The sequence below is a fragment of the Neopsephotus bourkii genome, unplaced genomic scaffold (assembly GCF_033783945.1).
Source record: "Neopsephotus bourkii isolate Nb327-2 ecotype Australia unplaced genomic scaffold, CSIRO-AGI_Nbou_v1 NB_1287, whole genome shotgun sequence".
NCBI classification, from domain to species: domain Eukaryota; kingdom Metazoa; phylum Chordata; class Aves; order Psittaciformes; family Psittacidae; genus Neopsephotus; species Neopsephotus bourkii.
Window position 1 is genome coordinate 2,057,504 of NW_026901771.1, and position 22,626 is coordinate 2,080,129.

At 43.1% G+C, this 22,626-nt stretch overlaps 1 protein-coding gene across 4 annotated transcripts; it reads left to right on the forward strand.

The window, feature by feature from the left end:
• The first annotated feature begins 28 nt into the window (after positions 1-28).
• Positions 29-21,510, forward strand: NAA50 (N-alpha-acetyltransferase 50, NatE catalytic subunit). Of its 4 annotated transcripts, none has more exons than XM_061365389.1 (5): positions 29-196; positions 13,399-13,532; positions 13,979-14,098; positions 15,073-15,139; positions 17,540-21,510. In XM_061365389.1, exons 1-5 carry the CDS (start codon positions 189-191, stop codon positions 17,718-17,720), a joined length of 510 nt encoding a protein of 169 aa, XP_061221373.1. In that variant the 5' UTR covers positions 29-188; the 3' UTR covers positions 17,721-21,510. The 4 variants fall into 4 exon arrangements, with proteins under 4 accessions (XP_061221373.1, XP_061221372.1, XP_061221375.1 ...); XM_061365388.1 differs by having other exon boundaries at positions 31-196; positions 13,396-13,532; XM_061365391.1 differs by lacking the exon at positions 29-196 and adding an exon at positions 4,024-5,198 and having other exon boundaries at positions 13,396-13,532.
• Positions 21,511-22,626: the final 1,116 nt, after the last annotated feature.

Here is a 22,626-nt window from a genome sequence, read left to right on the forward strand (position 1 = left end):
CGTGAGGTGAGGGGTCACGGGGGCGGGTCGGACGGGCGGACGGAGGCCCATGTGGAGCGGGCGCGGGAGCAGGAGGCTGAGCCGCCCGCGCTGCCCGGGCCGAGGAGGAGGCGGAGGCCGGAGTTGCACCGTTAGGACCTGTACGCAGCAAGCGCGGACGTCGGTGCCGGCCAGGCCGTGGTCGCACCATGAAGGGGTGAGTGCGGGCCCAGCGCGCCCCACGGGGATCGGCCCGGCCCGGCCTCGCCGACTCTCTGACTGCCGAGCGGAGCGGGCCCAGGCTCGGCGGGCTGAGGGGGGCGGCGGGAGGTGGAAATGGAGGAGCTGAGCAATGCCGTTGGCGCCTCGGGAATGGGACGGGATGTCGCTGCCGTCTTCTGCCCTCCGGGAGAGCGGCCGTGGTCTGCACCGCCGCGGGGCTGGTGTCAAGCGAAGTGCCTTGGAGGGAGAGAAGCCGGCGGTCGCTCGGCTGCCCTGTGGTGCCCTTCCCACCCAAAAAGTGTTCTTAGTAGGAGTTCTCTCGCCCTGAAATCTCTTCTGCTGCCGTAAGGGAAACTGGTGAGCCGGTGGGACGCAGCGGCTCTTCGTGCTCCTGAGTGATTACGGCTTGTGGGCTCGAACGATCGACAGGACGAACGGGGGGAGCAGTCGGCGCGGGGCATGCTCCTGTCTGGTCGTTGGTACTCGTCTGTACATAGCAAAGAAGCGCTGCTGGGTCTGTACGAAGCTGCTACTCTCGGACGAGTGGTTTTGCAGTGTTGTTGTTTGTAACATCCTTTTAGTACTTTTGTTGGTTTAGATCTTTAGGTGTTGTCTGCGTGGAGGCTGTACAACGCAAATGGGTGAAAACGAGCTGTGTTTTGTGTCTGATTTCTATAGCAACGCTTATTTGGGCCTGGCTGCATTTCTCAGTGGCTCTTCAAAACCTAGAGATTTCAGACGTGGCTGACTGCAACACTCGGTTTCCTGCTCGGTGGAGGCAGTGAGGAGCAGTGATTAAACAGGACAGGAGACTTTTAGAGTCACGGTTCTAGTTAGGTGTCAGATGACCTGCCTGACCTTGCACAGGTCACATTAGGACAGGTTTTTCAATGTTGGTTAAATCACCTGATGTTTATCAATGTCAGAGTCATCTGTGTGCCACCAAACATGAACCTTCTTCTCCATACCTCAGTTTCTTCACGTTTGCAAAGGAAGCTTTACACAGCTGTTTCTCAAAGGAGTATTAAACCAGTCCCCTTGAAACTGGTGTTATGCAATGCTGGGTATTATTATTCCAGTTTGGCAGCTTAAGGCAGGGTGAATGGAAGCCGAAGCATTTAAGCTTTTACTTAGAAATGATAAGGGGTTTAGCTTATTAGCAGTCATTGTGAGGTCACACAACAAGACTGCTTGATAACAGATGTTTGGCTGTTTCTTACGGTGTGTAAGCAGGTTCAGGCATTGCAAGGTGTTGGTAGATACCTGTAGAGAGAAGTTCAGCAATGATTTGCAAATAAACTGACTAATTTGAGACATAGGTGTGTTTAGGATATCTGTAAATCCTTTATTGGCCTGCACCATGCTGTGTGAAGTAGGGCACTTCACCTCTTAGTCACCTTATAGAGAGGATGATTGAGAAGAGCAACAGCGCTCGGGATGAAGTGGCAGGTGATGTGGTCACCGTTCAGCAGTGCTTCTGACGAAACCAGGTTTCTTTTATCCTCCCTTGTCGGTCCTGAGTTGAGGGGATTACTGGGGTATGGAGGTGTGAGGTGGAAACCGGCCCAGACATGTCAAGTGGGAGCCGTGGAAGTCTCCTGGCAACTCACAGCCAGGGCTGTCCATGACGCAGTGGCACTACCCAAGGTATGTGTACCCCTCTTCTGCTTCCAGAGCACCAAAACCTTTATTTCTGTTACTTTGCTTTCACTTTGGGCAGGTTTAATCCTGATTTGACTTCAGAACTGATGTCTTTGGGTTCTATAGTTGTGTATTTCTGCTTTTTTTGATACTCTTTCATCTCTTTGAAGAGCAGTATATTCCTGTCAAAACTCCGTTAGTGCCACGCAGCAAATTTTTGTGCAGAATAAAATCTCCATATTGAATCCAGGTGTTCTGTAAAAATTCACATTGGGGCACACAGGATGATAGAAACTGAAAAATAACTCAGTACAATGAGAGAATCAAAGGACTGGGCAAAGTTTTCAGAAGGAATATATTAAATTACATAGGGATACTTTGGAACAAAACCAAATTGTTTGTCAAGCTGCAAAGACTGGAGAAGATCCCTAAGAAACAAGTAGTGTCAGAAGGTGGGTCCAGAAATAGATCTAAAGCTTCAACTTCCAACATACAGAAGCTAATGTGCTGTTTGCAGGATTCTGATCTGTCTTTTTGAATCTCCTTTGAACAAACTTACTCCATCTGAGTATTTTTCCTTGGAGTGTATGCATTGCATAGTAACCCACACTGCAAAGTGCAGAGAGAAGTTTGAGAGCACTGAAACCCGTAACATCAGCTGTAATTATCAACAGTCTGCTTTGGCAGGGAAAGAATGACAAAAGAAACTAGCAAGTCCACTGACAATTGGAAATTTCAAATCTGAAAGAGATTGTGTAGGCAACATGTTTTGCTTGCAGCCCTCCTTCTTAGCTCTGAATTCCAAAGAGCACATAACAATAGTAATAGCGCAGAGGGTTGTAGAATCTCTGTCATGGGGGTGTTTGAGACTAGGTGACTTTTGCAGAGGACCTCTGGTTTCAGTGAGGGTGAAAGGTTCGGTTTTTTTGCTTTCTCAGCTGCTTTAAAATTTTGTGGGGTTTCCTTTTTTGATGAGATAAAACACCAGCTTCTGAACTGGGTACTGTTTCCGTGTTACTTGGCTTTGTGTTCACTCGTTTCTCATCTTCTGAATGATTTTAATAGTTTAGAGATGAGTTAAAAGACTGAGGTAATTCACTGCTCTGTTAGTTAACTTCATGATTCCCTAGAGATTCATTCATCTTTTTATTGTATTCCTAAATGTTACTATTGTTAGGTCTGGAATTTGAAAATCTGTTTTAGAATTGGATTTGCACAATGAAAAATTCCAATGGAGAGGACTTGTTTTCTACAGTCTGTAGTAATTTGTCTGGTTTTGTAGAGCAGATGTAAATAATACTCCCTACACCTTCATGCCTTCGCAATGTTGAATCGCTTGTTGCTCAGTGGTTTTATATTTTCAGTACAGTTGTTATGCCACTGGTTTTAAGGAAAGACAGTGGAAAATCTTGCATTGTTTCTTGAGTGTTTGCTGGTCACTGTCTGTGGCCTTGTGATGTCTTACAGTAAGGGTGGTTTACTGACCCATTTCAGTGATGTTCAGATGGAGCCTGTGAGAATAGGTTATCCAGCCTTTCCTTGCTGCCCTTACCTAAAACCACGTTACACAAGGGGAGTAATACAGGGTGCACATGCTCTGTCATATGCTTCTACCTGCTATGTGACCGGAAGAATCAGATACATAAAGCGTGTATCCTATATAGAGTGTATAGTGCATGTTGCAAGCAGGGCCCAGTGCCTGTGATCCTGTACATATGTGTTATTCTGTCACATTGACCAAACCTCTCTCCAGTTTTGATGGGACTGTCAGCAGCATTCATGGAGCCACATGATGAAAGATGAATTGAACCAGGGAGCAGAGAGCTGTGTGTTACACCGCTGTTTTAGAAAGTAACAGGGCACTACTGTTGTGTAAGGAATTTGTTAGGAGACTGCCTCTAAACTTTTATGTGTTTGCAGTTAAGTCTTACACTTCGTAGTTTCTAAGGGTCCTGACTTGCTGCGTAAAGAGCCCTTCAGATTAGATGCTACACAACAGGTAGCTGCTGCCACAGAGAATTTGGTAATCCAGAGGCTCTGCAGACTAGTGCTGTTCTAGCTGTTGTCCTAGAAGAGACACCACAGCTGGGGAGTAGTGAGATAACAGAAAAACAATAGTGGTTTTGAAAGTAGAATGAGTCGCTATGGGTCAGCTCTGATACCTGTTTGTTTGGCCGGGATTCACAAAGTAAACCCTTCAAGGTCCTGAAGTTGTGCATGTTTCTCACGAGAACAGGGAGATGTTTTTCTCTCCTGAATTAGTTTTACAGAGTTCATACAGAACTGCCGATGTTTTTCCAGTCACAAAGCACAGTGCTGAGCTTAACGTATATGAGAGGAAGTTCCAAGTTTAGGAGAAAACTGCTGAATTGTCATATACATGGCTGGCGGGACAAAAAAGGTAACTGAGCTTGAAAATCGCTGTTTGGTTTTAGGATTTTTCTGAACCTAGAAATGTCCAAGTGTGAGCTATACTTTCCACATTGAATTTCATGGATGGTAAATCTCGACTTGCCTATATGCATGCTTACAAATGGCTTAATAGCTTCTAAATTAGTCTATAAAGACTCAGTGCAGTTTATTATAGGTACTTTAACCTGATTTATAACTCTTACCACTTTAATTCCATAACCAGATTAAGACATTCCACAGAGTAGGAAGTATTTGGAGCATAGGAGGGTAGCATAGGGATTGTAGACATTTTATTGAAGTACTTTAGAACCCAGTCTTAGTTTTTGAGTGGTGTTTGCCCATTCACTTCATTTCACATGAGTGGCTTGTTAGGTTCTGTGAAAAATGTAGTTAATGACCAAATGCCACATACTCTGCTGCCATCTCCTGAGGACGAGAGAAATGATGCATCCTCCTTTGCCACATTAAATCTTTTCTAAAATGGGAAATAATGGGCAATGGTTGAGCCAGAAAAATACTTTTATCCAGTGGAAATGATTCAGAACTCATAGAGCCTGCCCATTTGGCAAGCATTACAAGTGTTCAGACCAATAATCTGAGAAGGTGCTAGATATTTTTAACCGCAGGAGGAGGAAAGGACAGGAGAAGTTGTGTCTTTTCATTTGTTTGGGAATTGATAAGAGAGAAGTGCAGTACCTCCTTGCATCCCATTTGCTCTAAGTGAGCAGGCAATGTCAGGATTACTTTATGCTGCCTGCTGAAAGAGGGGAAGGGAAGAAGTGACCACTGTGGGAGTTTTACAACAGCAAGTTTGTCAAGATAGAGGTCTGAGGTGGGGAGGAGAGGGGATGAGAGAAGCAGTCTGTGCATAGAAGAATTGCTGGTTGTTTGGAGACTCTTGGACTTGAAGACCTGAGAGTGGAGAAGCACGACATTGAAATGGGGTAACTGTATTTGTTTCAAAGGATATTGAATTAATTCATTATGGGAAGGAAATTAAACAAGGCTTTATAGGCCTTTATTGGCCTTTATAGAGCCAAAATCATTTACACAACACCGTCACTAGGTGACTGAGCTAAGGTGTTTGAACTTTCCCGAGGACAGAGTAATTTATTTGGGTTTTTTTAATGGATTGAAAATATGATGCTGTATGTTAAGATCTTGATGCATGAAGTGCTTCCTGAGCTCACTTGGCCTTCGTCCTTCCTCTCCTTGTTCTTTTCCAGGCTCCATGTGTTTTTTGGCCCATAGGAGACTAGAATCTTGATCCCTGAAAAGAAATCTGATTTTCACCATCTGACCATTATATTAATCTTCTTTTGAGAAGATGGGGTGAGACCCAGGGCAGCATTTGAAGGCTTGTGAAAGTTTTTTCTACATAACACTTAGATTTTCTTGTCAGTAAAGATCACAAATTAGGTTGAAAATGGCAATTATAAGAGACTTGTTTGGGTTTTTAGCTTTCATTTGAGAAAAAAGTCATTGTTATTGAAAACTGGGAAAAGGAGAGGAGGGTGAAATAGGTTGTGCTTGATAGCTTGCAATGGTTGTTCCTTTAGAAGTATTTGAAGGTAGGCTCATAAAACTGACAGCGCTGTTATTTTTCCATGGTATGTTATTTATATAATGCATGATTTGAACACCTCAAAAACCCCCCACCAACCCTGGGGGTGAAATCTGGAGGCAGTCAGGAGACCTAGAATGACCTGCTGTTCTTTCTGTACTGACCTGATGGACACGGCATTTGTAAACAGAGGTGTTTCAGTGACCCACAGAAATAGTTTGTGCAAAGCAGCAAAACGCCTTTCTCCTGATATGTCAGTTCTATAGTTTGTAACCTAACATAAGCAAGAGAAGGGCCCCTGAGATATACAGATGTATGTAAATAAGGCACTTTTTGAACCCAGCATCCCTTCTATTTTGAATTGAAAGGTAAATCTCTGATCTTACCCGAGGATCATCAGGCTCTTCATGAACACTGGTTAGCAAAGGTTTATGTTCTTCTAGGAGGCAAATAAGGGTTAGAATTGTTATATCCAGGGGCACTGTGGGTATGGAAAGGGGCAGTAATTTATAAGATGTCTCAGGCTGTTGGTAATGGAGAGACAACACTAATTTTGAGCTAAGTTGTTTCAAACTAGTGAAGTGCTTCTGCTTTGCATCATGGTTCAAAATCTGAATGGTCTCGTGAGTTTAGTTGACTAATAAGTGGCTAGACCTTAAATGGAGAATTAGGCTTCCAGGCAGGTCTTTATCTGCTGTATGATCACATGCATGTTGTTTCCTCTTTCACCTGACTGATGCACCTGGAGTAGGCAGGTATAAAATCTAAGCCTTTACTTCACAAGCTGCTCTGAAACAGCAGAGTGTTATGGGCTACTGATGTACATATGGCTGCTTCTCTGTTCTAGGCCAACTGCATTTATTTCTGATATATTGGGACTTCAGCCATTCTGTCAGGTAGGCATGGTGATTTCTGCGGTTTGTATCCGGCTGCAGAGGGAGAGAACTTTTAATTTTCTTGGGAAAGGTTATTTTTCTTTGGCACTTGTTGAAATTACCTCACTGCCTCTGCTTTGCCCTTGCATAATGAGACAGCTGAGATGCTTCCTGATCCTCATAACTGTACTGCTACTTCAGCTTTAGGATTGTGTGGTTTTGAGATTGTTCTGAGCTTAGATTTGAGGTCTAGTGCAGCTCTCAAAGAACAGGTTTGAGCTGGGAAGCCTATGAGCCTATTATAGCATAACTTTGCTTCTTGCAATCCAGTTTTCTGTACAATGGTCAGGTTTTCTAGGTTGAAGCAGGGTGAATTACCTAAATATAATGAAGAAACCTTGAATGCAATGTGCTGTAGTTTTGGTGGGGTTTTCTTTCCTTACAAAGGAGAGGGGCAAGGAGGGTCTGAAGTATGTTTTTGCAGAATGAGGAGGCCTGCCAGTGAGACCTGTTCACACTGAGATGCATTTGAACCCCAAGTCTTCTGTTAATTCTGATTCTAAAATTGCTTAGCTTTCTTCTGACCATCAGTGTGCCCTTCTACAGCCCAGCACACATCTGGGGGTAACTTCCAGCAGGGTATCTGGTATCATGCAAAGAGAAGTTTTCAGTGGTTGAGTGGAGCTAAAGAGGTTTGGGGGGGGGAGGCTCAGAAGCAAATTGGTAAGACTTTTCCGCATGTTAGGCTTGTACTTAATCCTTTTGGTTTTCTGACAAGTGAGGCAAAGTAGATTTACAGCCCACAGATCTTCTAGGTAATTGGAAACATACCAGTCTGTCCACAAGAACTCGCCTAACTTGTGTGTCTAGCAAGACAGCTCATCTGCTTTCAAAAGAAACCCAAACCAAACCACCCAAAACACTAGAGAGGCTCTTTTGGCTTTGGAGTTTACTCTAAGCAAAGCCACACCCTTCAGGTCTATAGCTTTCATAGCTCTGGTTTGGTTTTATTTTATGAGTGGATTATCCTGTCTAGACTCCTGCTTTGACTTGGAAGCCAAAATAGAAGCAGTAAAGCTAGCTGGCTGCTTAGCGGGTGACAAAACTTCTCTGAAGTCCTCTTAATTTGTTAGGGCCCTTTTCTCCTCTGTCCTCCTGACTGGTGATACCTCAGTAAGTCTTAGAGGCTGCAGATACAGCTCTGCTAAATTTAGCATGCCAGATGCATTCAATAAGCCTGAGCCCAGCTATCGGTTACACTGAGATCTGTTTCAGTCAGGCACATCCCTCTCGGGAGAGACTTAACGCTATTTAAAGTTGAATGAGACTGAGATTCTTACAGCATTAAGAAACTCAAAATTCCCCCTTTTTCTCCCTGATGTTGATCCTGAGCTGATGTTCAACACTTGCTGTTCCCCGGGACTGAGTTTGTGTTTTCTCTTGAACTCTAACTCTGGAAATTGGCCTCCTCTTGAGCTGTCATTCTGTATAGCAGCTCTCCTCCATTATACATCAAAAGGCAGCCTTAGCATAAGCAAACAGTAGTGTCTTGTTTATTCTGTGTTGCTTCCACTAGTATAAATTTAAGCCAGTATAGGGAAAATAGACTGTTCAAATCCCAGCCCTCCTGTGGGCTGCAGATAGAGGAATGCAGCTGCAGTAGGACTAACTGGATTGTGTTTAGTCCTACAGAAAGTGTGACCATTTTTTTTAGCAAGTGCCTGAAGGATCTTACGGCACCAGTATGCAAGAGCAAGAGTGTTAATGCTGATGTTCTAGGTGTGCAGCCAGCTTCATTAACTGCTGCATGTCACCTCGCCTAAAGTTCCACTTCCATTTGGATTTTGTGGATCACTTCCACCCTTGCATTGCTGGACAGTGTTGGCTGTGTGCTTCTGAAGAACACCAGCCTTATGCACCAGAAACCATTCTCCTTGCTAGTGAAGTCTCAGGATGGTTTTTTTCCCCAGTAACTGAGTCACAGTATGTTGTAGTTATAAGAAATGCAAATATAGTCCTAGGGTATGTCAGGAAAATGCTTCTGGGAGAGACGGGGAAAACTTACTGCCATTGTACAGGCAATAGTAAGTATTTGGGGTGCTGTAAGCAGTTTTGGTTAGCCATGTTTAAGGAAAATTAACTTTAATCTGAAGCAATGGAAAGAAGAGCTAGTATGACAATAGTAAGAATTGAGTGCCAGTCCTAAAGGAGGAGGCCAGGAGCTTGGCTTTAGTTAGAAGTATAAAGAGATCATGGTAGCTCTCTGGAAGGCACATGGGTTAGGCTGTGTTGGTGTTCATCAACACTCTTAAGTTAATGAGCAACAAGAGACAGCATATGGGTAGACTTTGAGTACCTTTAGGATGGAAATTAGAAGAAAGGCTATCTACAAGGATATTGGTAGTTTGGGAGCAGCCTTGCAATGAGTGACGTTTAAGTGACTTCAGAGGGATGGAGCATTCACCACTTCTCTGGGCAACCTGTTCCAGGGCCTCACCACCCTCACAGTAAAGAACTTCTTCCTTATATCTAACTTGAACTTCCCCTGTTTCAGTTGGAGCCCATTACCTCTTGTCATGTCCCTACAGTCCCTGATGAAGAGTCCCTCTCCAGCTTCTTCAAATACTGGAAGATGCTCTGAGGTCTCCATGCATCTTCTCTTCTCCAGGCTGCACAGCCCCAGCTTTCTCAGCCTGTCTTCATATGGGAGGTGCTTGAGACCCCTGGTCATCCTCAGACTTGCTCCAACAGCTCCATGTTCTCCTTACGTTGAGGACACCAGAACTGCACACAGTGCTGCGAGGTCTCACGAGAGCGAAGTAGAGGGGCAGGATCACCTCCTTTGACCTGCTGGTCACTCTCCTTTTGATGCAGCCCAGAACACAGGGGTGGTTCTGGGCTCAAGTGCACACTGAAGCCGGCTCATGTGCAATTTCTTGTCAACCACCCCCCCAAATCCATGGGGGGGTCTCATAAGAGCAGAGTGGAGGGGCAGGATCACCTCCTTCAACCTGCTGATTCCACTCCTTTTCAGAAGTTAGACTGGTCTGTAGTTTTCCAGTTCTTGAAAATGGGGGTTATTTTTCCCTTTTTCCAGTTGTTGGGAACTTCTCCTGACTGCCATGATTTTTCAGTTATGATGGACAGTGGCTTAGCAGTTTCATTTGCCAGCACACCTAGGTGCTGAATTATCACCACACTGTTGCACACGTTTGTGCCAGCAGAAGAATGGAAATGAGTGACTTGGAGACAAGAAGACTGATGCTTCTGGCAGCAGTGCAAGCTTTCCCCTGCTTATACTTAAGGCTCTAGTGGCACTTTTGCCACAGTATCCTTGGGCAAGGTGATGAACTTTCATGATTTGGGTTCTCCTTTCCATGTCCTCATTTAGTTTATTTACTACATGTTTTTGTGTGTAATAGATGTGGTGCTGATTTAATCAGCTAGTGCTATACATTAAAGTAATTTGTGGTCTAAGTACATACTATTTAAACAGACATATTTAGCATATTGATTACTGCTTCCTGCAGGAGGCAGGCAGAAGGAGATGGCAGGAGGCAGCAATGAGTGTGGCAAGTGGTGAGAGAGAGAGTTGGGGAGCCCAAGGGCTTGAGGAAATCTGCCAACAGCACCTTTTAGCCACCTACTACTGGAACTTGTTTCTCTGGCCTGATGCCCGTCTCAGAGGTGATGTTTTGGATCAGAGACTACGAGCAGCCTTAGACTCTGCTTCTGCACTTACTTATTCTCTGCCTGAAGCCTTCTTTGTGAAGGTCCATCTTCTGGCCGTGGTCCCTTTCTCATTCTTCTTGTCCTGGGTGTCTCTGACAATATGTCTTTGTTCTGTTGCACTGTCATCATTACTATTCCATAGTGACTGTCTTCTAATGCCTGATTTCTTGCTTCATTAGTAACTGATTAATTTTAAAATAATGTTAGAAAGCACTTGATAATAGTCTATGTCAGACTTGCTCTGTAACAGCTTTGCTGTGAGTTCATCCTAAAAGTTCATGCTAGTGTTACTGATCTACTGAAGCTTGCATCTACTGATAGAAAAAAGTATCACCAAGGTTAATATACTATTAAATCTTTTTGGACAAGAGATTGAGGCTTTCAAGAGACTGAGTGTGAATGTGAGGTTTTTTTCTTTCCTTACTGACCTCCTACTCTATAGCTTATCTGATCTAACTGGGCAGCTGAGACCTGCTCCTTTGGTCCCCACTCTGATACAGACTGCAACAAAGAAGCTGCTGGGCGTTTGCTGCTAGCATGAGGTTACTGGGGTGCTCTACCTTAGCAAAACTCCCTCCCAGCCACAAATACACCTGGAAATCCACATGCCAGTTTTATTCCTAACCTTTGTGAGGAAAAGATGGCAGCGCTGCTGGCTGAGATTGGTAGAGGGGGCACAACTTGCCTTCTGTGTTCCTGCGGAAGCCCTGCTGTGCTAGGCTGAAAAGCTGGGCATAAAGCAACTCCTAAAGTTATCACAGCATCTGATAACTTTGATAACGTGCTTGTTTACAATGGGAGTCCTTCTGTGATGTGAGGAGATGGTCCTTACTAGCACAGTACTTACTTCATTTTGGAATATAATTATCAAAGGGACTTGCACAGGTGGTGATACATGAAGAAAGGAATCTTGAGAGCAGAAATAATCTAGGAGATGGAAAAGGCTGTGAAACAAAGGGCTGCTGAGGGCGGAAGTCATGGAAAAGAGGTACTGCAGAGTATTTCGAGCACAATAGTTCAGTGGTTTATAGCTAGAAACTTCAGAAATATATTCCACTGCTGGTGCTTGTAGTATGCCTGGGTATCGTGGCATGGGTGAGATGCAAGAATATGGAGGCTGTTGCTTTTTCTGTCATCCTTGAGATCACTGCTGTACTAAGCTCTAGTGAGATGTCTCTCAAGATTGTTGTACAATAATTGGGCAGAGCTCGGGGCAAACTACAAGGATTAGTTGCTTTGCAATTGCCCTTGCACTGGGGGAGGAAAAAGACTGACAAGTCCAGTGCTGTATAGGGGCAGATAGATGAGGAGCTCCCTGGAACAGTTTGGAAGCAATACTGGCATGAGATGCTTCACACCAGGGGGCTTTCTACTGTCTTTGGCACAAAAGGTTAAATTTTGGAGTCAGCAAAGTTCAATATGTAAATACCATCCATTAATTCTAAGTAGTAACTGGAACATAATAATCTGATGGAGAATTGCAAAATCATCAATAGTCCATTAGTTAATGCTAGATGGGTCTCTAAAAGGTGCTACTAAGAAATTGTTTAGCTTCTGTAAGGCTCAGTGGGGAGATTGTCTGATCTGTGTCGTTGCAGAGTGGGCAGTGGTCATCCTTTATACCTTTGCAGATCTGAAGACTGTATCTTTTGCTGTAAAAGAAAAGGAGAAAGTGGTTGTGAGGGCAAGTTACACTGCTTGAAGTACACGTTAAAGGCTTCATTCCTGTAGCTTTTTCTGGTAGCTTTGCAGGCTGCAGTACAATGTCTAGAAAGCATTGTGTATTTATGACCCACAGTTGGTAGCAACAACTAAAACTGATATGATGCATGGAGTACTAATTGTTTAAGGGGCTTTGATGTATAATCAAGGTCAGATAATAAAGCAGAGACAGATTGTACACCACATTGCTTGGTACAGTTCTTGAAGAAGGTTGTAGGCTGTTATATCTTCCTTGTTTCACTGTATTATTGAAGTTAATCTATGCTGTTGTGTCCTGGGTACAAGGCTGGGCTGAACCTAGGACTGCGTGTCTCTAACTCAGCATGCACTGGCTTTTTCTCTTCCTACCTATTCTGGCGACCATCTGGGAAAAGAATTTTACTATCTTGTTTGGGGTTTTTTCATTCTTGTAGTCCTCATTAAACCTGCCCAGCTGCAGCCAAAAAACTGACTTGGGAATATGAACAACTAGTGTATGTGTGTATATATGTATTTTTTTTTTTCTTATATATATATATTCTTCTATGTAAGCAGTGTTTCTGTCAGGAAGTTAGTCTTAGAAAAGAGAGAAGAGTTTGGTTTGTTTCTTTTGAGTGTAATTCAGTATAGTACTGTGTATTTTAAGGTTGTGATTCTGCTCTCTGTCAGCAGGAAGAATACAGATATCACCTTGAGAGTGTCACACTTGCATATTAGGCTTCATATGAGTATGCTGCACACAGTGTTGTTTTTCAGATAGATGTCTAGTTATACTTTGTCCAAGTATAAGCTTTATATTGATCAAGTGGTAAAATTAAGGCTGTCTTGGAAGCATAGATAAGGACTTCATTTTCTTGGTCTCTGTTCTAGCCTCCTGTCCCTCACATCTTTTCTCTCTCCTCTCCTACACCCCTCCCCCTAATTCCCACCCTTTTCCCAGTCTTGATGAGGAAATTAATGGGATAAAGTTAAAGCTAATACTCCTGCAGAAACGTGTGCTCTTCCTGTCTTCCATCTGATAAACCCACACATATACTATGGTACATCATTATTAAGTGTGGCCTGAGAACCTTCTGACTGTATAGTACAGACTGAAAGTGGGTTTGGGAGTAAATAAGCCACCAACAGAAGACTTAAATCGTACAGGTTGAATGTTGCAGTTCAAATATGTGTCAAGCTGATTTTTAGCTGGGACAGTTCTCTAAGCATAAATAAAACCATTAAGTTTGGATGTGTATCAGATGTTAAGCATGTTTTGATTTGTTCCAGTAGCCGGATCGAGCTGGGAGATGTGACGCCACACAACATTAAGCAGCTGAAGAGGCTAAACCAGGTCATTTTTCCTGTCAGCTACAATGACAAGTTCTACAAGGATGTACTGGAGGTTGGCGAACTAGCCAAATTAGGTACAGATGTTCTTGCCAGTAATTGTGGGCTATGGTGGCAGAAGTGCTCATCATTGCTATCCATAATGGTTTTGAATAGCATATTCTTCTATTTTGTTGTTTTACGTAGTGAAAAAGAACTGTTTGGGAACCTCAAAAAAATCCCCAGTCTGAACATCAGAGGGTTTGTGTTCTAAATAGATTCCACTTTACTGGGAATGGGCAGGTTTTCTGTTATGACAAAAAACCTGTGATGTGTGCTGCCAGCTTATATCGTGATGTCACTGCTAGCTGGTTTGTCAAAGCACCATTGGTGATGTCACTCCTAGTGTTAAGCCACAAAGTATGATATTTCATTTGGATGGGAGAATTAGCAAGAGGGAAGGAAGGAAATAGGGTGTAAATGAAGGAGCTGTACGTATAGTTTGAATTTGTGACTGATAACATTTTGTTTCCCTCCCTGGCAGCCTATTTCAATGACATTGCAGTGGGAGCAGTGTGCTGTAGGGTGGATCACTCGCAGAACCAGAAGAGACTGTACATAATGACACTCGGATGCCTGGCACCCTACCGAAGGCTAGGAATAGGTAAGGAGGATCTTCTTTTGTATCTGAATCTTCAAAGAAATCAGATTGCTGTGCAGCCTACTAAATGCTCTTTCAGATTTTTGACCAAGATCGTTCACTTTCAGACCACTGATTTCTCTGGAAGGGACTTTGGGGAAGGGGTATGATTTATGATGTGCTCCTTTTTCCCTGCCTTTCAGAAATGGGCTTTTTGTAGAACTTTCTAATTCAGGATTTCAGAGTATTTTAATCTTAATCGTGTTATTATACTGTGAGGTAAACACTCTGCTCCTATAGATGTGAAAAATTGATGCACAGACACATGAAATAACTTGTTAGAGGTACACAGCCAGTATGCAAGTCATGTATAAGTAGAACACAGCATTCCTTCATTAGGTTTCTAAAGGGAAGGGGTGTTTCTATTTAACTTTTTCAATACTGATTATCACTGCTCAGGGGTAATACCTGCTTTCTGTCTATACTGCATTTAGTTCTTTTCTCCACGTTGCAGATTTGTAGGCCAGACTAATCACGACCTTACAGTAACTTGTTTGCTTTGACAAGCCGGAATGGAAAAATGACTTTATTTTAAACTATTTTACTAGGTCTTTACTAGAAAACTTACCAATGCTCTCACTGCTTCATACATTGTTTTGACCCCATAGTTGAGGTGAGTTTAGGACCTTGAAGCTAGTGTTTAAATAAGTTGCTTTATACATGTGCTTCTGGGATGGTGTTTTGTTGTTGAGTTGTCTGGTTTTGGTTTTGGTTTTCTTTTTTTCCTCCAAAGAAACAATTAATTAGATTTTGTGAGCAGTCAGAAACATCGTGAAATACTTACAAGCCATGTTTTATTTGCCTTGCCTAGTTCTCACAAGCTTGGTCATTTTAACCTATCTGCAGTTAACCTCCTTCTCCTTAAGAAATCCCTTAGCTAAGTATAGACTTTATTGTCCATTTCCGGTTTTCTTAAGTATCTCTTTACCTTTTGGCAGGAACTAAAATGTTGAATCATGTCTTAAACATCTGTGAAAAAGATGGCACTTTTGACAACATCTATTTGTAAGTAAATGAGTTCTACTCGTGCATTTTTTTTGAGAGACGGTAAAGGCAAATATGGGAGCAAAGGGAGGGAGAGCCAAGAACATTTGTATTTTGTTTTACAGTGGGGTCATGGGACATCTTGTAAGTGCTAGTAAGAAAGCAAGGGGTCACATTTTGGGCTTGTGTGATGCTAAGAAAACTAAGCCTTGCTTGCTTCAGAAGGGCTTCTGCAAATCTGCTGAATTTGGATGTAGTTTAGTTACAAATGACTTTCTGCAGCAGAGTAATGAGTATAACAAAAAAATGTGGAAGAATTATTCTATTTCTTTTTTTTTACCATACAGTGTCAGCCACAGAATGGAAAATGCTGCAAGTCTTGCATGCAGTTTTGGTGCATTTGCTGTCTGTCTTTTATGACGGCACTGTGTGGGTTAGAACACCAGATCAGAGGTGCTTGCAGGCAATACAGGTTCATGTTCAGTAGCAAGGCCCAAATGCTTATTCCTGTTCTTGCACTCTGCCAGGTCAGCTGTTTATGCAGCAACACAGTAAAGCAGGTCAGTGCCCTGACCCATCTTGGGAAGTTGTTTCCAATTTTGATTCTGGGTGGGGTTGGGGTTTTTTTTTTGTTTTGTTTTTTAAATCAACTGCACGCCTGCATAAATATTTGGTGTGATGCAGACTTGAGAACAAGGACTGGGGTAGAGGACAGAGCTACTTAAAAGAGCACTGCCATTCTGAGATCACCATGGAAATAGAGCCTGAAATCCGTAGATGCCAAAGCTTTGTTTTCCCCTTTGCTGCCGGCTGCACACTTATGCTTCTCCCAGCTCATTGGTATCTGTGTGATTACCAAGTGCTCACTTCTCCTGTCCATCAATGCCGGTTTATACCGGTGCAAACATGGTGCACTGTTAGGGATAGATCCACAGCGGGTACAGCTTGAATGGACTTATGCTGCTGCCACAGAACTGCGCCTTCAACTGTTAAAAATGCTAGTGTTTGATACACCAATATCAGTATAAATGGAGTGACTTTTTTCTCAAGTTTTTCCCTACTCTGCCAAGGAGATGCAGTCTTCCAAGTCCTCTCCTGTTGTAGCTTTCAGCCATCTCTGTAAGAGGTGTCTTAAAAGACGAGTCTGAGTACAGCTGCTTTTGGCTTGTGTTCATGCTTTCCTGCCTTTGAAGGAGCGGTTACAAACTCTCAGATGCCTTCTAGTTGGCACAGGCTTCCATTTCTGCTTTTGCATGTTCCTGTGTGCGTAGTGAAGAAACTGTTTGCTGGTTTTAATGCAAAAAAAAAACAGATCCTTCATAACCCTTTCCACTTCCTAAAGTAGAATTCTGGGATGACGATAAGTAGGTCCCAAAGTTGGGTATAATAAAGTTCTTTTAGTGGCCCACTGATTTTTATGACTGTGTCTGTTGCTTGTGCATCTTCTATCTGAACGTACTATGTAGCTTAGCACCCAATTAGCTATCAGTGTGTAAATTTGTCATTATTGTGAAGTTCCCTTTTAGCTCTTTGGTATTTATTGGGCTTAACACTAAGATCTTTTGTTTTGTTCTGCTGTTGCTCCCAGAGTTGCTTTGGTTCTATGGTTAAGTAGCATGTTATCATGGCAAAGTGATTCATGGGCTGGTGCAGTGTCCGCTGACTTTTGGGAGTGTTTAATGAATGCCTTTTGTTGAGCCAAACATCCCTTTTCTCTTATTTTCATTTTAATAGAACTTGTGCAAATAAATCTCCTAGTTGCTTAGGATGAAGAACTGGTGGCTGTTTTGGAGGCCTTGAAACTTGGAATATGCTAGCGAGATCTGTAAAACTCGGGGGGAGATAGGTAAAAGGGGAAAAGGACTTAGTAAGTCTGTGGGGCTTTTTTTTTATGCATCCATAGCTTTTTGTGAGGAGAGAGGAGTACTTGGAAGTGAGCAAGGAGTTAAAATTGCATCAAATACCATTGCCAGTGTTGTGTGGCAGCGTGTAGGGATCAGCAGTCAAAAAACTGTTTTGGTCGCCTAAGAAGTGTCACTACAGGAAGGTAAAATTGGCTCTGCAGTCAAACTTTGTTATATATTTCCACAAAACCTCTGTCACTTTCAGATTAAGAAAAATTGGAATTACTGAACTATTAATGTTGTTATTTGTCTGTTATTTGTGTTCCTTAAAAGAGCTTTAATGAGGCAAGATGTTTGCCACTTCTCAGAAAGCCCATCCAGGAGCTGTGTGTTAGCTCAGGATTGATTTGGGAAGACCAAAATTCCCAGTCCTGATTTCCCACCAGTATTCCTGTCTCTATCTAGGCAGCTCTTTTTCTTATCATGTCTTTGACCGTTCTGAGTGTGGAGGCAGAAGACTGAACCACAAAGAGTTCTGATCCCTGTCTCTCTCTCTTTCTTTTCCTTTCTGTCCCAGGCATGTCCAGATCAGCAACGAGTCTGCGATTGACTTCTACAGAAAGTTTGGCTTTGAGATCATTGAGACGAAGAAAAACTACTACAAGAGGATAGAGCCTGCAGATGCCCACGTGCTGCAGAAAAACCTCAAAGCCCCTTATCTTGGCCAGAACGCAGATGTGCAAAAGACCGACAACTGAACAAACCCCCAATGAACACTTTCTTGCACTTGCTTGTCGCCAAATAAGGAAAGAGAGGCCTCTTGAGTTTGATTTTTGGTTTTAACTCCACCCCTTCATTCTCTTTAAGTTTTTTCTTCTTGACCTCTCTCCAACAAAATGTAATGTAATGCTTCTTCCGAGGATTGTCCAGTCATGTTTGGGGTTGGGGTGGGTTTTTGAGCTCTCCTTTCTGATACGTTAGGGGTTGATTTTGTTGGGGTTTAGGGTTTTTTTTCTGTATTTTTCTTTTTTTTTTTTTTTGTTCTTTTTTTTTTGAGGGGTGTGGTTTTGGGTTCTTGTTTGTTGTATTTTGGTCTTTGTTGGGGTGGGGAAAGGTGTGTAGATCTAAGTTTGAGGTGTGGAGGGCTTCAGCAGGTTATCCTGGTGACAAGCTCCCTTCACAGTTATTTCTTTCAATAAGCAGAATGTAAATCCAATGGGGGGGAGGGGAAAGGAAAAGCAATATCTTGTCCTTTGACTCCCACATTATTGTGTTTTTTATAACCTACAGGGTACTTTATCCCCCCCCCCCCAACCTTTGAATGTTACTTCAATACTTCCCACTCTCCCTCTTAATTTCTCCCACCTCAAAAATATGTTTAGTTCTTCCCAATGTTTTCAAGTATGGCTTTTCCCTCCATCTTTTGCTGAGAAGGGTGGGCTGCTTCACCATACCTTTTCGCTCTGCCTGGCCTGAACTTTTTGAATGCTTTTTTTTTTATTAACTACTCCTCACCCAAGCTGGTGCTACATTTCTTAACTGACCGACAGGAGAATTTAGAGTGGTCTTTGGTTTTCATTTTCATTTACCCAACTCCCAGCAGACTTTTGCCAGAGTAAGAGCTAGATCTGGTGATGGCAAGAGTAACCTTGTAGAAATACACATCGTGAGGCAGGACCCTTGCTTTAAAAATGGGTGAAATGCTGTAGGGCTCATTGAGAGTTAGTTTGATCGGTGTTTTGGGGATGGGAAAAGTGACTGTGACCACCTTACCAGCTTTGATAACATAAACCACATTTTTTACAGCTACGAAGCGTGTGGTGACACATCTGAGGTGAGGCAAGGGTTGAGGAGACCACGCAGCAAGGCTGAGAAGGCAAACATAAATCCAGCCCTAATCACAGAGCTTTGCAGGGGTTTCCTGGATTTTGTTGGGATTAGCTTGGCTTGCTGTGTTTATGCGCTCCTTTGGGAAGAGGTGGTGAGGACCTGCAGAGTTTGCCCCGCTGAAAACGATTTTCCCCTTGCCCTGTTCAGTGGTAATAATGCAGTTCTCCTCTCTGAGAGGGTGTTCATGGAGCACCAGAGAAAGCAGCCTATATTAGAGCATTTTATGGGTTTGGAAAATAGGCTGAGTGGCTTCTTCCTAATACTGTAACCTCAATGCTACAGTAACCTCTACTAAGCCTGCTTTGCATCTTTCCATGCTTTGTTTGCGTGAATATCGGTGCTCTCTATGCACTGTTGCCAGCAATCCTATGTATGCCAATACAAATACCAACTTGAGCTTGGACTCTTCTCCAAGCACATGGGAAAGTGCACTGAGCTGAGACAACACCAACCTGCCCCGTCCCCCAAGTAGATATTGAACTGCATTCCTTTCCTGTTTGTTTTTTAAAGTCTAAGACTGCATCTCAAATGCATCTGCTTTGAAAACCTCCAACCTCTATAGTGTGCATTGCAGCATACATCTAGTTAGTAGATGCTGTCCAGTCATTCGAGGGTGAGTTGGGAACTAAGGATTTCAAGACAGGGAGTTGTGGTGAGGCAAGGGATGGCACCCCTCATTGCACATTGTGGTCTTTGATATCCAGAGGGGTGACTATAGCTGCTCCAGAATTACTGCTCCTTTCCCAGAGGTGTGCAGTCCTTGTTGGAGTGCATTTTGACAGAGCTACGCTGGAAAGTGGATACTTTATTTGCTGGGTTTGCACTAATTGGGTTGTGGGGTTGGGCAGATGTCTTAACAACAAAAGCCCCTCTGCATGGCCTGAGCATCTGTGTTTGCAGCACTCTGTGGCAGACTCTGGCTAGAAAGATGCAAACGGTTTCCTCAGCCAGAGGCAGCCTAGTTTTGACAAAAGCTTATTTTTAGTACTGCTAGGACCTGCTCGCACTGGTTACATTGGCAGTTTCAGCATCTTTCTAGAAGGGGGTGTATTGAAGCACAATTAGCTTGTCATATGCCAACATAGTTTCCCTGGCCATCTGTAGACCAAACCGAGACAAGTATGTGCAGGGAGAGGGATAGTATTGTATTTGAGGATGTTTGTGCAGCACAGCTGTAACTCAGACCATAGCTGCCTCTGGTGCCAAGCGAAGTGCTCTTCATTCTAATAGAACTAAGTGTTTGGGTTGGGTAGATGGGTGTGGGGATATGAACTCTTAGGATTTGCTGTTGTCGTAGGCTTCCACAAATCGGTGTGTTTCACAAACAGTTTTCCTTCAGGTTTAAAAGTACAAGTCTGACGTCTGAAGTTACTTGGATTAGCCTTTGTTTCTGTCTCTTTTGCTTTGGGCTGCCATCATTCTATGAATGTATCCCTGAAAACAATTCTTAAAGCTCCTGTTCTACAGCAAACCTGCCTCATTGTAACTCCTGTTAAAACATTTTGTAGGAGGTAGAAGAGAGGGTGACCACAAATCTAAGACTCCTTTTCCCAGGCTGTTAATTCTGGAAGACAGTTGTTTAATCTTGAATACAAGGTTTAATCTGAATCTCATAGAAAGTTGTGTTCCCTGTACATGGATAAGGGCAGGTGAAGGTCAGTAGTTCTGGGTGACAAACAGTTGTATTTTATTGGTGTATCACCCATGTTGAGTGTGGGAGGAGAATGCTGTATCTTAGTGCTGTTACCCAGAGGTACTGAAATCGTGTGAATTGTCTGTTCACTGCAGAGACCTCCAGTTAGTTTGGTCATTGCTGCAGCAGGACCTCCTTTGAGCTTGAAAAGAACAGCTTATGAACAACTGAATTTTCTGAAAGTTGGGAGAAAAAAAAGATATTAGCACTTCCTCTTCTGGGTGAAGATAGAGCAAGAAAAATGTATGTAACTAACAGCTTTAGAGTGTAAATTGTGTATATACGAGTTATTCCTGAATCTCTGCAACTGGTTTTGTCATACATCAGTTGAAGGATGAAGATGATATCCACAAAAAGACTCCTATTAAGAGGAAACCATGGTACAGGGGAAAAAGAATCATCCAGGAGAGATATCCCTCATTTTTGGGAGGGGAAAGGAGAGAATTTATTTTGTGTATACAGAAGCCGGTTGAATTTACATGATGCAGCTAATGGTTAAACCTGCCAACTAAATACGACATACTGTTACCATTGAAATAAACTTACGTTGTATTTCGTTAAATCTTGATGGTGCCCTGTGTCTAATAAAAATCTGATCCCCTGAACTGTTCTCTTCTCCCCCATGTTGTAATCCGGGTCAGCTGCTATGCACAAAGTCTGTGTTTTGTAAAGTGTTTGCTGACTTGGATGTTTCTTTTGAATCTGCAACTGCTTCCTGATTCATTTGGCTAAGACCCCCCCCCCCCTTGGTGTCTTGAGTTAAGATTCACTCAAACTGTATACAGTTTACAGATGCATTCTCAATGTTACAAGTTAAGTTGCAGGGGGAGCAGGTTATTTACAGTAAGGTGGTCCGTTTTTAATCTGTATCATTGCCCTTGTACATCAGGAGCATGTTTTTGTTTTTTTCTCAAACTCTTTAGAAATACTGTTCAGAATAAACGTGCACTATTTGAGTTATGTCATTTACAATTTGTCATGTGCACTTTCTTTGCAGTCCAGCTCTTTCCCTCTGAAATCAGATACAGAATATTCCTCAGATGTTTCCTGAACGGTGTAACTGGGACGATTTCTACCACGTATACTGTGAGTTGGGCTGCTGTGGTGAATGCCGTGGGTGTCTGACAGCTGAGGAGGCTGGGGTCTGGTTGTTTCCCTGAAGCTATGAGTCTTTCCTCAGGAATTCTGTTGTGTGAGAGTCAGGGGGAGGAAAGGAAGAGGAATTCTGGAAGAGTTTTGCATTGACTAGTGAGCAGTCTTGAAACAAACAGTCCAGCCATTAAGAGCGCTGCAACTGGTGTGAGGCTGTATAGGTTAGATATCTGAAAGCATTCAGACTAATTGCTAGCTATTGTAAATCTCGACAACAATCTTTGATAAACTGGTCTGTACCTGTAAAAATAACTGGTTTTAAGATGCAGCGAGTGCTCTTCCACACTGATTTTTCTCAGGTATTGAAGTAAAACTCATCTCTTCTTAACTATTCCAGTCTCTTTAAATCCATTGGTTGTCTGTAGCTCCTTTCCGTTCCTCTCCTGCTTTGACAAGCTGCTTACAAACTGATCAAGTTGCACTGTGGTACAGTTTCTGGGGGAAAAAAAAGTTACCCTTAATACTCTATCCACTTATTTACATTGGGCTGGAAACTACTTGATCAGTAGATGGAGTTGCTTGCATTCATTGGGAATAGGAAAAGAGTTCCAGAAGAGCTGTGGAAGAAAACAACAGGCTGGAAGTGAGAAGCTCTGTCTTATTGTGGCTAGTAGTTGAATTGGGGGCTTAGCAGGAGCAAACGGGAGAGCGGTTAATGATTGAGTCTCTAATTTAGAGGACAAAGCAACACTTTTCCGGTCAGCTTTAATTCAAAAGGAAAGCGGATGAAAGGTTTCATTCCCCGAGCTAAAACCCTACCAGTGTCATCAAGCTTGCGCTGTAGCGGAGCCGGTGATGGCAGAGAACGCGGGCACTGCCCCTTTAAGTACCTCTGCCCGCCTATCGCCCCTGCGTGCTCCCCTTCCCCCTCTCCCCATTGGTCAGCTGAGGTGCCAGTCTCCGGCAGTTCCTGTTTCGGCCACCTTAAC